The sequence below is a fragment of the Enhydra lutris genome, unplaced genomic scaffold, assembly GCF_002288905.1.
Source record: "Enhydra lutris kenyoni isolate GAN:26980312 unplaced genomic scaffold, ASM228890v2 scaffoldscaffold66, whole genome shotgun sequence".
Classification (NCBI taxonomy): Eukaryota; Metazoa; Chordata; class Mammalia; order Carnivora; family Mustelidae; genus Enhydra; species Enhydra lutris.
The window spans coordinates 3,560,383-3,573,949 of NW_019154150.1; the positions used below are offsets into that span (position 1 = coordinate 3,560,383).

General features: G+C 49.6%; 1 protein-coding gene across 1 annotated transcript in view; it reads right to left on the bottom strand.

Moving 5' to 3' along the window:
* The window catches only part of LOC111159141 (cilia and flagella associated protein 100), a 42,668-nt gene that overhangs the window by 15,111 nt on the left and 13,990 nt on the right, over positions 1-13,567 (bottom strand). Inside the window, exons 4-11 of the mRNA XM_022521570.1 lie at positions 12,391-12,458; positions 12,144-12,307; positions 11,854-11,934; positions 11,181-11,362; positions 10,829-10,861; positions 10,626-10,752; positions 4,841-4,889; positions 4,604-4,755 (exon numbers count right to left, since the gene is read on the bottom strand). Coding sequence (XP_022377278.1) covers positions 4,604-4,755; positions 4,841-4,889; positions 10,626-10,752; positions 10,829-10,861; positions 11,181-11,362; positions 11,854-11,934; positions 12,144-12,307; positions 12,391-12,458 — 856 coding nt within the window. The remainder of the gene's footprint in view (positions 1-4,603; positions 4,756-4,840; positions 4,890-10,625; positions 10,753-10,828; positions 10,862-11,180; positions 11,363-11,853; positions 11,935-12,143; positions 12,308-12,390; positions 12,459-13,567) is intronic.

Genomic DNA, 13,567 nt, shown 5'->3' on the forward strand with positions numbered 1-13,567 from the left:
CCTATTATGAATAATTTTGCCGTGAAGAATCCTGGGAATTTTTTTTTTTTTTTTTGGTATGTTGTCTCTAATACAGCCACTCTTTCTTCCAATGTTGAAACAGATTCTCATTCATTGTTGTATAAGTTTGTTAATAGAGACTTCAACTTTAAAAGCAGTTTTAGGTTCATGGCAAAATTGGGCAGAAGGTACAGAGCTTTCCTAAATATTCTCTCCTCCCACCTGCCTTCCCTCACCATCGACATACATTTGTTACAATCAGTGAACGTACACTGACACATAATTATCACCCAAAGCCAATAGTTTCCATGAAGGTCCATTCTTAGTTTTGTGCATTCCATGGGTTTGGAGAAATGTATAATGACATGTATCCATCATTAGGGGTATCATACAGAGTCATTTCATTGCCCCAAAAATCCTCTGTGTTCCACTTACTTATCCTTCCTCCCCCACCCCCAAGCCCTGGCAATCACCAGTTCTTTCATCATCTCCATAGTTTTCCTTTTCTAGGATGTCCTACAGCTGGAAACATACAGTTGTAGCCTTTCCAAATAGCCTTCTTTCACTTAGTAATATGCTGTTAAGATTCCTCCCTGTCTTTCCATGGCTCAATAGCTCATTTTTTTTTTTTTTTTGGCACTGAATGATACACCCTCGTTGGAATGTGCCAAGTTTGTTTATCCATTCACCTACCGAAGGACATCTCTGTTGCTTCCAAGTTTTGGCAGTTATGAACAAAGCTGCCATAAACATCTATGTACAGGTTTTGTGTGGACATAAGTTTTTAACTCTTTTGGGTAAATACCATGGAGTGTGCTTGCTGGATCATATGGTAAGAGTATGTTTAGCTTTGTAAGAAACTGTCTTCCAAAGGGGCTGTCCCATTCTGTATTCCCTCCAGCCATGGATGAGAGTTCCTGTTGTTCTGCATCCTCACCAGCATTTGGTGCTGTTAGTCTTTTGGATTTGGGCCATTGTAATAGGTGTAGATAGTAGTATCTTATTGGTTTAAGTTGCAATTCCTTAATGACTTTGATGTTGAATATCTTTTCATATGTTTATTTGCCATCTTTATCTATTCTTTGATGAAGTGTCTGTTCAGGTCTTTGGCCCATTTTTAATCATATTATTTATTTTTTATTGTTAAATTTTAAGACTTCTTTGTATATTTTGGATAACAGTTCTTTATCAGATATGTATTTCACAGATATTTTCTCCCAGCCTGCGACTTGTCTTCTCATTCTCTTATCTTTCATAGAGCAGAATTGTTAATGTTCATAGAATCTAGTTTATCACTTTGGGATTGTGTCTAAACATCACCAGACCCAAGGTCACCTAGATTTGCTCCTATGTTATCTTCCAGGAGTTTTATCGTTTTGCATTTTACTCTTAGGTCGATGATCCACTTTGAGCTAGTTTTTTTATGAAAGATGTAAAGTCTGTGTCTCAATTCATTATTTTGTTTGTGGATGTCCAGTTGTCCCAGCACCATTTTTTTTTGAAAAGCCTATCTTTGCTACATTGTATAGACTTTGCCCCTTTGTCAGAGATTAGTTGACTATATTTATGTGAGTCTGCTTCTGAGCTTTGTATTCTGTTCCACTAATTTATTTGCCAATAACACAGGGCTTGATTACTGTAGCTTCATAGTAAGTCTTGAAGTTGGGTAGTGTCAGTCCTCCAACTTTGTTCTTTTCCTTTAATAATGTGTTGGCTATTCTGGGTCTTTTGTCTCTCTGTATCAGTTTGTCAGTATCCACAAGATAACTAGTTGGGATTTCCATTGGGATTGTGTTAAATCTATAGATCAAGTTGGGATGAACTGATATCTTGACAATACTGAATTTCCTTACCTATAAACATGAACTAGCTCTTTTTAATTCTTTGATCCATCATCATAATTTTGCATTTTTCCTAATATAAATCTTGTACATATTTTGTTAGTTTTATTTTTTAATTTATTTTATTTTATTTTTTAGAGAGAGATATTGAGCAAGTGGGGCAGGGGCAAGGAGGGGCAAAGGGAGAGGGAAAGGGAATCTTAAGCAGGTTCCATGCTCAGAGGGGAGCCCAAATCGGGGCTCGATCTCATGATCCTGAGATCATGACCTGAGCTGAGTTGGATGCCTAATGAACTGAGCCACCCAGGTGCCCCTTGTTAGTTTTATATGTAAGCATTTCTTTTTTGAGGGTGCTAATGAAAATGGTATTATATTTTTAACTTCAAATTCCACTTGTTCATTGCTGGTACATAGGAAATGAAGTTTTGTCTAGTAACTCTGTATTCTGTAACTTTGCCATAATGGTTTACTAGTCCAGGAGTTTTTAGTTGATTCTTTGAGATTCTCTACATGTCATCTGCCAAAAAGCTTTATTTCTTTCTTCCCCATCTGTATAACAGGTATTCCTGCTTTTCTAAACTTTGTATTACGCCACTTCCCTTTTATGAAACATCTTCATTAGTACCTGTTTTTGCTAACTGAAAGAAAACTAAAGAGGAAGACATCCCTGCTTTTGTTCTTGATCTTAGTGGAAAGCTCTCTATTCCTACTTAACTGAGAGCTTTTATTATGAATGGGTGTTAGATTTTATCAAATGCTTTTTCTGCATCTATTGATATAATCATGTAATTTTTCTTCTTTAGCTTGTTGACATGATGGATTACATTAATTGATTTTCAAACACTGAGACAGCCTTGCATACCCTGGAAAAATTCCACTTGATCATGATGTACAATTCTGTTTATACATTGTTCCATTCAATTTGCTAATATTTTGTTGAGGATTTTTACATCTGTGTCCCTGAGAAATACTGGTCTGTCATTTCCTTTTCTTGTGATGTCTTTGCCTGGTTTTGGAATTAGGTTAACGCTGGTCTTACAGAATGAGTTAGAAAGTATTCCCTCTGTTTCTATCTTTTGGAAGAGATTGTAGGGAATTGGCAAAATTTCTTCCTTAAATATTTGGTAGAATTTGCCAGTAAACCCATCTGGGTCTGGTGCTTTCTGTTTTGAAGGTTATTAATTATTGGCTCAGGGGAGGGGGGTGAGGATATGGGTTAGCCCAGTAATGGGTATTAAGGAGGGCACATATTGCATGGAGCACTGGGTGTTATATGCAAACAATGAATCATGGAACACTACATCAAAAACCAATGACATACTGTATGGTGACCAACATAACATAATAAAAAATTGGCTTGATTTCCTCGATCCAGGCCTATTCAGAAAAGTATATATATATAGATAGATAGATAGATAGATAGATAGATAGATATAGATAGATAGATAGATGATAGATAGATATAGATATATAGATATATAGATATATAGATATATATCTTCTTTTCTTTTCTTGCCCAGATAGGGCAGATGAGTTTATGACAGTTAATGGACCATGACTCTCCTGGAAATAATAAAGTACTGGTGCTCAGGGACAGCTCAGCTGGCTAAAGACCAGCAACTGGAGCTCATCTCCAGGATTCTGCTCTGCATGTGTGTATGTGTGTGTGTTCTGTTGCCAGGTTCCTGGAACCTAGGAGGCTGCCTGCATCTCCCCAGCTCATCTCTCTCTCTCTCTCTCTCTCTCTCTCTGAGATGGAAGAGAGTCACCCTGAAAAACATCAGTGATGGAACCCTCCCCTCTCCCCACCCGGTCAGCCCTGGCAGGAGACCTACATGTGGATCTGTGTGTTTTTCAGGGTGACTCCCAGCTTTCTAGGAGGCACAGTCTTGCCTGAGCGAGCTGGTGGTTTTGCATCACCTGCAGGAGACTCTGGGCAGGAAATTCTCCATGGCAGCATGTGAGCCAACAAGACATGGATACTCAAGAACATGACTTCCTAGGGGGCATCAAAGCCTTGGGCTGGCTTCCACCTTAAGTCTTTGCGCCTGCTTTACCTCTGCCTGGAACCCTCTTCTACCAGATGTCTGTGCAGCTTCCCATGCTCAGGAAGTGCCCGGGTCAAATGATGCTTTCCCCTGGAACCCTGCCCTCTCCCTCCACTTCAGTCTCCTTCTCATATCACTGTCTATTTTCCTCTGGCACATGTCGCATCTACAAGTCACAACTGTGGGCCTGTCTGTCTCCATCAAATATCAGCTCCATGAGGCAGGCCTTGCTTATCCTTGGAGAACCTTGACCTGGGCCTGACCCAGAATAGGAGCTCACCCCTTGTTTGGGTGTGAAGGGATGATTCCTTGCTCCTGATCAGCCTCACCTAGTGCCCCAGCCTGATATGGCCCAGCCCTGCTGAGCCTGGTGTCAGCAGAATGCCCCTGGGTGGGAACTCCTTGATGCCTCCTGCTGGCTGCAGGCTGCTCTGGGTGGAGATGGGACAAGCCCCATGTGTCTCCACCTACCTGACCTCTTCCCACCCTCCACCCTCCCAGCTCCCCTGCCCAACAGGGCATGACCTCTTCCTAGAGTCAGGCTTCCAGTGGAGCTTTCCAGAAAGTGGAAGCTAGTGCAGGGCCGGAGCCCTGGATGGGCAGATGGGTGGCTGCACAGCTCAGCTCCCAGTGGCTATGGGGGTCCCAGGATGACAGCCAGTGACAGAAAGTTCTCCCCCCCCCCCACCCAATCAGCCCCAGCAGGAGACCTACATGCGGATCTGGGTGTTTTTCAGGGTGACATTCAGATCATCCAGGGCCTCCTCCATCTCCTGTGTGTTCTGGATGAGCGAGAGGTTCTGCTCTTCCAGCTTCATGAAGATGTCCAGGAGCTGCTGAGGATCTGTGAAGTACAGCTCCAGCTCCTGCAACCAGAGCCACGTGTGCAGGCTGGCTGGGCAGCACAGGGGGACTAGCTTCTGCAGCCCCACCCAGAGCGGGGCCACTGACCTCCCCGTCGCTGTCTGGATCCTCATACATGGTGGAGATAGAGCTTGACCTGCAGAGAGATGTGGGGTCAGGGCACTGCTGCCCAGCCTGGGGGGCAGAGGTCTAGTGGTGGTCTTACTTTACCCTCAATGGGGAAGCCTCCCCTTCTCCTCCCACCAGCTGACCTGGAGAGGGCACTAGTTTCCTTCTTGGCCCCATACATGTCACACAGCAGTCAGGGGAGGGTTTCAAAATTCAATTCGTTCATGTCATTTCAGTTAGAATAAAACTCAGACTCCTTCCTGGAGCCTATAGGACCCTTACTGCCCCCTCACCTCCCTCTGCTACCCCTTGTTACTCAGCCCGTTCCTACCAGCTCTCTTTCTGTTTCTCTGGTTGCTGACCCTACCTCAGGACCTTTGCACACACCACTCCCACTGCTAGAGTTGCCTCGCCCCATTTACCATTCTTTTTCTAAGAACAACCTTCAGGGCCTTTTCTGCCCACCTCCCCTATCTAGATTTGCCCTTGGCACTTTCCTTGATGGTCCTACTCAGAGCTATCCTATGATACTTGAAGTCACTTCTGCTTGACCCTGAGAACCCCACAGGGGCAGGGACTATCCTGGGTTGACCCTCAGGGTTGCGGGGAAAACTATGAGCTTTGAGCACTCAGCGTGGGGACCTGGGAGGCCCTGCTGGAGGGGACCTAACCTCAACCGACTTCCAAACCTGCTTTCATCAGCCCTCCTGGCCTCCTTCAGCCTGGGCCCTTGCCCTGGATGTGCTGGTTCTGGGGGCTGAGAAGCAGGTGGGGCAGGCTTATAGCCAGAGGCATCTGGGCCCCACCCATAAGAACCCAAGCTGAGGCCTGCCTGACTCCAGGCTCTGATCTATGTGACAGGGAAAGGTGGTAAGTGCAGGACTCTGTGGGATCCCAGAGGGGGAACCCCGGAGGACTTCCCAGAGGAAGGGCCACAGTAACAACCAAAGCACTCACCAGGCCTGTGGCTCATACTGAACACTTGATGTCTATTTGGCAAATGAAGAACATGCAGCTTAGAGAACTGGCTACCTGCTCAAGGTCACCTGCAAGGCACTGCTGACCCATAAGGTGCCTGAGAGTCAGCCCTCCAGATGGGCATTGTCTGTGGGGTGGGCTGGACTTTAGCCCCCACTTGCCCTCTCTACTGAATGCCTTGTGCAGCCCACAACCTGTCCAACTGTACTCAGTGGCCCTGGTCACATGGCTAAAAGATGGAGGGACCCAGGTAGTGTGATCCTAGACCTCTCTTCTGAGGGATTGCCCCAGCATGGGGCCTTGAGGGTGAGGCTCCTGAGCCGAGGGCAATGCAGGCAGGGGAAGCATGCACAGCTAACCTCTTAGAGCCTCTGTTCAACTAGGAACTGGAAAAGACAGTTCCCACTGGCCAGGGTTGCAGGGATCCAAGTTAACCTGAGGCTTGTGCCTGGCCCACCAATGGTGGCTACTCTTCTCCACAAGGCACAACCATGATGCATAATGAGGAAAGTGAGCTCAGAAACTGGTAGCACTCAGGTCCCCTTGCAGCTCAAGAAACATCAGTTTGGGATGTGGGAGGTTGAGTGAGGAGAACATCAAAGGGAGCAGGGTATGCTCACAGGGGCATAGAGATCAGGAGCTGGTGGAGGAGAGAACCATGGGGAAGGGTTGGCAGGCTGTTGTAGAGAAGGAAGAAGAGAGGATGATGCACTTAAGGGAAGAGCAGAAGATACAGACCTTGCACAGCAGACTGGCGGGGAGGCTCCTGAGCTCCTGGGCCACCCATTCTCTCCAACCCTTGTGCCACCACACTTACCTAAGCTGATAAACTAGAAAGCTTCCAAGAAAACAAAGGAGACTATTTCAGTGGGATTGGCAAAGATTTCTTACATAGGACACAACATTCACCAACCATAAAAGCAAAGATTGGCTAATTGGACTCAAAAGAATAACACTGAGAGACTAATAAGACAAGTCACAGACTGGGCAAATATAGTCATACTACACTTTTACACAAAGGACTGGCATCCAGATATATAAAGAATTAATGGAAAACCAGAAGCGGAAGACCAATAATCCAATAAATATGTACAAAAATTGAACAGACACCTCACAAAGGAGGTTATCTGAGTAGCCATCATATGTGCATCATGAAAGTGTCATGAAGACCACAATGAGATACTACCCCCACCCCCATAGGACTCCTGTCTTTTATTCTCCATATTCTAATCTTTTCCCCCCTGGGGCTGAGCTGACTCCTGACTGGACAGACTGTCCCTCCCAGGGCTAGCCAATTCCTAGAAAGGGTAAAGGACACACCCTTGAATATGCTTTTCAGAGGCAAACCAACCAATACCAAGCTCTCATAGCTGGGGTCACTATTCCCCTGCCCTGGTGGCCAGATAACCGAGGACACCCCTTGGCCCCAGAGCCCTGAAATTAATCAAGCCCACCAATCCTAAATCCACGTACCCTGCACACTTGCTCTTTCCTGCAGAAACCACAAGAAGGGCTCCTGCCCATACCTCCCGCACTCCCTCTTCCTCCGGACCCAGCTGGTTGCCTCCCCCTGTAGCCCCAGGCTGTGTGGCGTGCCCCCTCCTCATGAGAACAGAGTAAAAACCACCTTTTCAATGACATCATCTCATGATGTATTGGTCTTACCCACCGTCACATTTTCTATTAGGACATGATTTTTGAACAACCCTGCCAAAATACCAAGACAGACGGGAACCCACAATAGCGTGATCCCAGGATCTGACCTGATGTGGGGCGGGACGTGGGGGTGCCGGCTGGAGCAGCAAATGTGGCAGCCACGGCAGGAGTCTGTTTGGCAGAAGCTGCTAACGCTCAACGTTGACTCACCTTGTGCCCCAGCAGTCCCACTCTTACTTCCAACCAACATAGTGCTCACGCAAAAGAGAGTGCTTATGCATAGAAGTACAGGAATGTTGGCAGCAGTGTTAATGAGAAGAGCCAAGAACTGGGAACAACGCAAAAGGCCACCAGTCGGAGAGAGGACCCAAAGAGTGGGGCTTCTTCATGAGGTGGGACACTAAGCGGCAACTGCCAAGAACCACCTGCCGCTGCACACAACCGTGCAGATACTCAGTGAAGGGACACCGGCCCCGAGAGCCCACTGCTGCTGTCCTCGGTGCACTGAGTTTCAGAACAGGGAGAGTGTCCCAGGGCAACAAAGACAAAATAGTGTGAAGGTACCGGTGTGGGGTCTGAATGAGGAGGGCCTGAGGGAGTTCTGGGCTCCGGGAATATTCTATGTCTGGACCTGAGTGTGATTACACAGGTACATATATGTGTAAGAACTCAAGAGTTGTTCACTTAAGGTTTTTTTTTTTGTTTTTTTTTGTTTGTTTGTTTTTTTGTGATCTGTTGACATAGCATAAGTATGAGAGAAAAAGAATAAAAGACTTAAGTCTGATCACATCACTGGTTTGCTGAAGCTTCCCGGCTCCTGTAGGCTCTGGGCCTGAGGGTGCCAATTACATCTGGCTCCATGTGACCCCATTTTCTCGCCTGTCATGTGGGTACCCTCCAGGAGGCACTGGGGCTTAGGGGTTGCTGACTGGAGTAGCAACGAGGCAAGTAGCAGGGAGAGAGGCACGGGGGCTGGGGCAGGAGGTCTGTCTTGTGGTCACTGGTCATGGCTGGAGAACACTGGTGGGCATATGTGGGGGGGTCAGGCACTGCAGGAAGAAATCCAGGATGTGTAAGAGGTGCTTGGTGGTCCCAGAGATGGTGCTGGAGAGGCTAAGGGGCAAGAGTCACTGGAGTTGGAACCTGATCCCAGGAGGAGGCAGGACCTTCGGCTAGAGCATCCAGGATGACTAAGAGAACTGTCAGACACTGGAATGACTATGCATGACCAGTAGACCTACCCCTGTGCCCTGGGACGGTGGATTTTGTGTCAACTTGCCTAGGTTCAACATTATTCTAGATGTTTCTGTGAAGATGTTTGTTAGATGAGATGAACAAATAAGTAGATTTAGAGTAAAGTAGATGACCCTTCATGGTGTGGGTGGGCCTCGTCCAATCAGTTGAGGCCTGAAGAGACAAAGACTGACCTCCCACAAAGAAGAGGGAATTCTGCCAGCCTACTGCCTTCAGATCATGCTGCAGCAGCAGCTCTTCTTCCCTGGGTTTCCACCTGCCAGCCACCTGCCTTGGCTCTACAGTCTTTTTTTTTTTTTAATATTTTATTTATTTGACAGAGAGAAATCACAACTAGGCAGAGAGGCAGGCAGAGAGAGAGGAGGAAGCAGGCTCCCCGCAGAGCAGAGAGCCCAATGCGGGGCTTGATCCCAGGACGCTGGGATCATGACCTGAGCCGAAGGCAGAGGCCCCAACCCACCGAGCCACCCAGGCGCCCCTTGGCTCTCCAGTCTTGCCAGGCTGGCCCGAGGGGATGGTCCAGATTGCACGAGACAGGTGAGACCCTGGCAGTGGCCCCTGGCCCTGTAAAGGCGAGCACCTGGTAGCCATCTGAGGCCATCCCTCCCCATAATCACATATTAATATCGCTCCAGTAGCGCCAAGAGGCCAGGGCCAGACAGACAAGGGAAGCTGAGAAGGACTACCTCCAGCGCTCCCCGGCTGTGCCGCTTATGGACAGACAGCAGGATACACAGGGTCAGCTCTCCAGTAAAAGGAAGGACGGGCGTAAGAAAATCACCTTTGCTTGTATTTACGTTGAATCAGGAGGACATGCCGGTATTCATTTGAGCTACTGAACAGCAACTTCTTATGGTTCAATGTACTGTTAATATTAAAAGGCTGGAGAGGGGTGCCTGGGTGGCTCCGTGGGTTGAGTGTCAGACTTGTGATTTCTGCTCAGGTCATGGTCTCAGGCTCAGTGGGGAGTCTGCTTAGGATTCTCTCTCTCCCCCTCTGTGGCCCTCCCCGCCCCATTCACGCGCACGTGCTCTCTCTGTCAAATAAATAAATACATCTTAAAAAAAACAAATGGTTGGTAGGATATCCTGTAGATAACCAATCTCGCTGCAGTGCCATCTGTGGCTTCTTGGCCCAACAGTCTGGGTGGGGAGGGGGCTGGAAGGAGGTGTGCCAAGCCTGGGGCTGGGGGCAGGAGGCTAAGACTTCTCAACTGATACCTTTCTATACGATTGTGATTTTTCTGAATGTATCACTTAGCAAACTCCTAAAACTAAACAAATTTTCAGTGAGGGAGGAAGAGTACCTGGGGGGTGACCCAGCAGCAGTGGGAGGTGGGGGGGGTATGGCTCTGGCCTTAGAAGCAGAGAGGTTTTTAAGTGGGGTAGGGATAGGTCTGCATTGACTCGCGGATGTGTTTGAGGCTTCTGTTTGTCCAAAGTAAGTGTCACACTTAAATCTGGGTAATTTTAGTAAAAATCCAGACTCTGGTTTTTCGTGAAAGGCTCCGGAGCTCTGACCTCCTTGGCCAGCACTCCCTGGCCACCGAGGGCTGGCAGGGGGCATATGTCTTCCGTTCACTGTGCCCAATTTGGCTTCCTGCACCGTTTATACCTGACTGTCCCATTAACACCTGAGTGGGCCACCTCAGGCATAAGTTGATCGAACCAGACAGAAATAAAACTTTTCAGAAAACATTTTGATTTTAGTGCTTAAGTCTGACTACACAGCTTCTGTGTTGGGAACAGCCCTTCCTCATGGTCTCGCCCTTCCCAGAGAGTCTGGGCTCATCCTGGGCACCCCTAGCCCAGAGCCACTGCAGAGCACTCCCCACCAGGCCCCAGCCACTTCCCTGCCCTACCCGAGGCCCACTCACCCTTTGGGGTCCAGCTCACTGTTCAGGCTGGGCTGTCTGCTGTACTGGAGGCTCATGGAGCTGGATAGAAGCCGCCTCAGCCGGGTCACCGGCAGGGACTTCGAGGGTTTCTTTGGGCCCTGCCCATCTGGAGGAAGCAGAGGAATGGTTTCCACATACCCCAGTCCAGGGCAAGACTCTTCCAGCTTGGGGCAGCCACATACCTCTAGAGCTTGTTTTGCCCTTGTTCCCTGGTCCTACAGGAAGCAAGGGAGGGTTCCAGATGGCTTCTGCTGGAGCCAGAATTTCAGCAACACTGCTTGAGGGCACAGGGCCCCCAGGATCCTCCCAGCCCTCTTCCCCTCAGTTTCAGAAAGATATGCATGGGAGGAACGTGCCTGGGGTCTGAGTTAGAGCAGGCTCTATCTTCCTCAACTGGATGTGTGAGCTGAGCCACCAGGCCCCAAAGGGCACTTACTGCCTCTGGCTGGGGCTTTGTGAAGCATGGAAGGGGCCCAGCCTGTGGGTCTCCATGCCCTAGATGGACCCAGGGACTGGCTGTCTCTTTTCTGCTACCTTTGTCCCCTCCTGTGGAGAATGAAATGTTCTCTTTGGGGGGCTCGGGGGCCTCCTTGGTCTTTTTGAGATCCTGGTGCTTCTTCTCCTTTTCTTCCAACCACTCCTTAGGCGACAGCTTGTATAGGAAGTCCTTGTAGATCTTGTAATGCTGCAAAGTGTCTTCAAATTTGGAGATGTCACTAGACCCGGGAAAGGGTGGTGAGGTCAGGCTCTGCCTACTGGGACACCCCTCCAGAGGGGACTGCCCCTGAAGCCTGGCCACGCCTGGCCAAGCCTGGCATGCTCCTTGTTCTCCTGGGGACAGGCATGGCAGCACTGCAGTACTGGGGACCAATGGGGCTCAGACCTCCACAGTGACAGTGGTCTGTGACTTTGGAGTGGCCGTGGACCCTGGCGACCCTGTGTGCCAAGTGAACCCTGCCTCCTAGTGAGGCTTTGGCAAAGTCACTGAATCTTTTCTTGGCCTCTGTCACCTCATCCGTAAAATGTGCAGCTGCATCTGGCAGGCTTTGAGTCCCTAACTTATGAGTCCCTAAGCTATTTAGTAAGTCTGGGAGGTGAAGTCATGAGGTCTGTGCTGCACGGGGGGGGGGGGGGCTCCTTTTGGCCCTGGGAGGGGCGGAGGGAAAGGCAGCAGACCAGGATGGGCAGGCTCTCTCCTTTAGCTCACCTTTTGATGTTCATGATCTGGGTGGTCAGTTCACGGATCTCAATGATCTTCTCCACTTTTGCTTTGGTCTCCTTTTCAGCCCTGGGGGTGGGGATGGGGGTGGGGGCAGGGAGCCAACCGCAGACTGTTAAAGGGGGCGTGTACACTGCCTTGGGGGAGTGGGGGTGGGGTGAGGAGCCTCCTGGGGCCCCTTGGGCGGCTGGGCGGATGCAGGCAGGTTGGGCGCAGGTGCAGAGTTCCAGGGGGCACGGGGTTGGGGCGCGCGGGCTGCCCCTCCGCGGGGGGCTCACGCTCTCAGGGCCTGAACAGAGCTGCGGTCGTTCTCCCGGAGAAACTCGTCGAACAAGGCTGCGTCCTTCTCCAGGGACTTCTCTGCCTGCTCCAGCTCCGCCTCCTCCTTGGCCGCCAGCATCTCCAGCCGCTGGATCTCCTTCCGCTTCATGTCCAGGGCGTACTGAGGGCCACCGGAGCGGGAGTCAGGCTCCTGGCTGGGAGAGCCCCCTCCCTGGACCCCCTGCGCATTGTAGGTGGGCCAACCTGGATGAGGAATATCTGCCGCTTCTGGTTAATGTAGATGTTCATGTTATCAGATTCCATCTTCCTTTCTGCAAAGATAGGAGGAAAGCCTCTGGGGGGCGGGGTGGGCAGCGCGAGAGAGACCCGAGCTGGGCCAATCCCATCTGCTGTGCTAGGAGGCCCAGGTTATTACAGGGACTCTGGGAGATTGAGCCCTGCCTCTAGCAAAAGGAAAGAAGGCTCTGTTTATGAATTGCACTCTGCATGGCTGGAGACTGGGCCAGGAGGGGAGTCCTTTCCTATGTCTGACTCGAGCCTCTCTTGCTGTAGTACTCTTCTCACCTGGAGTAAGACTCTGGACACCCCCCCCCCCCATGGACATTTCATCCAACGGGATCTAATAACGAAAGTCCTATTAGGTCAGGACCTGCATCGGGGTGGTGAGAGAAAAATGGGGCACCATGATCTCTTTTTGGGGAACTCTAAGCCCCCAGGATCCAATTTCGGTAGAAGCTAAGTCAGCACACCAGGGTTTCCGCCAGGTGGGAGGAAATTAAGGTGGGTATCTGGAACACCTTCCGGAGGGCAACCAGAGAGGTAATGTAGCTGGGGCTAAGGGCCATGGGAGCCTCCTTCTCTCGTCTTTCTGGAAAGGAAGGCCTAGAAGCGCCCTGACTTTGGAGAGGCCAGGAACTGAGGAAAGGGCCATGGAACCATGTGGCTCTCTGCATTATCTCTTAAACCCTCTCCTTTCTGGAAGATGCTGTGGTGTGGGAGTCTTAAGTCTAGAAGCCTGGCAGAGACCCAGCTTGGCCTCTGTCTCCCTGGCCCACCTTGTGGGAAGACCCTTTCCCTCAAGGAGACCCAGCTCCCCACTGTAAGTCAAATATGGGATAAGGACAAGTCTTGTGCCTAAACATGCTGAGTCTAGTCTTCCCCATCCAGACACAGCCTGCCTCTCCCAGATCTTAGAAACAGAGGGTGGAGACAGAAATGAAAACCTTGCAGTGCTGCTGTTCCTGCTCACACAGAACTGGGCACGAAAGTGTCAGAGTGAGCTCGGGGCTCTCCACCCCAAAATAAGCCATGGGGCCAGGCGTGGAGGCTGGGTGTCTTTTTAATTAATATTCCCATTCAGTACACCTGCAGTCCAGCTGGGTTCCAGGATTTTATTGTCTGGGCTGGTAGAATATTAATG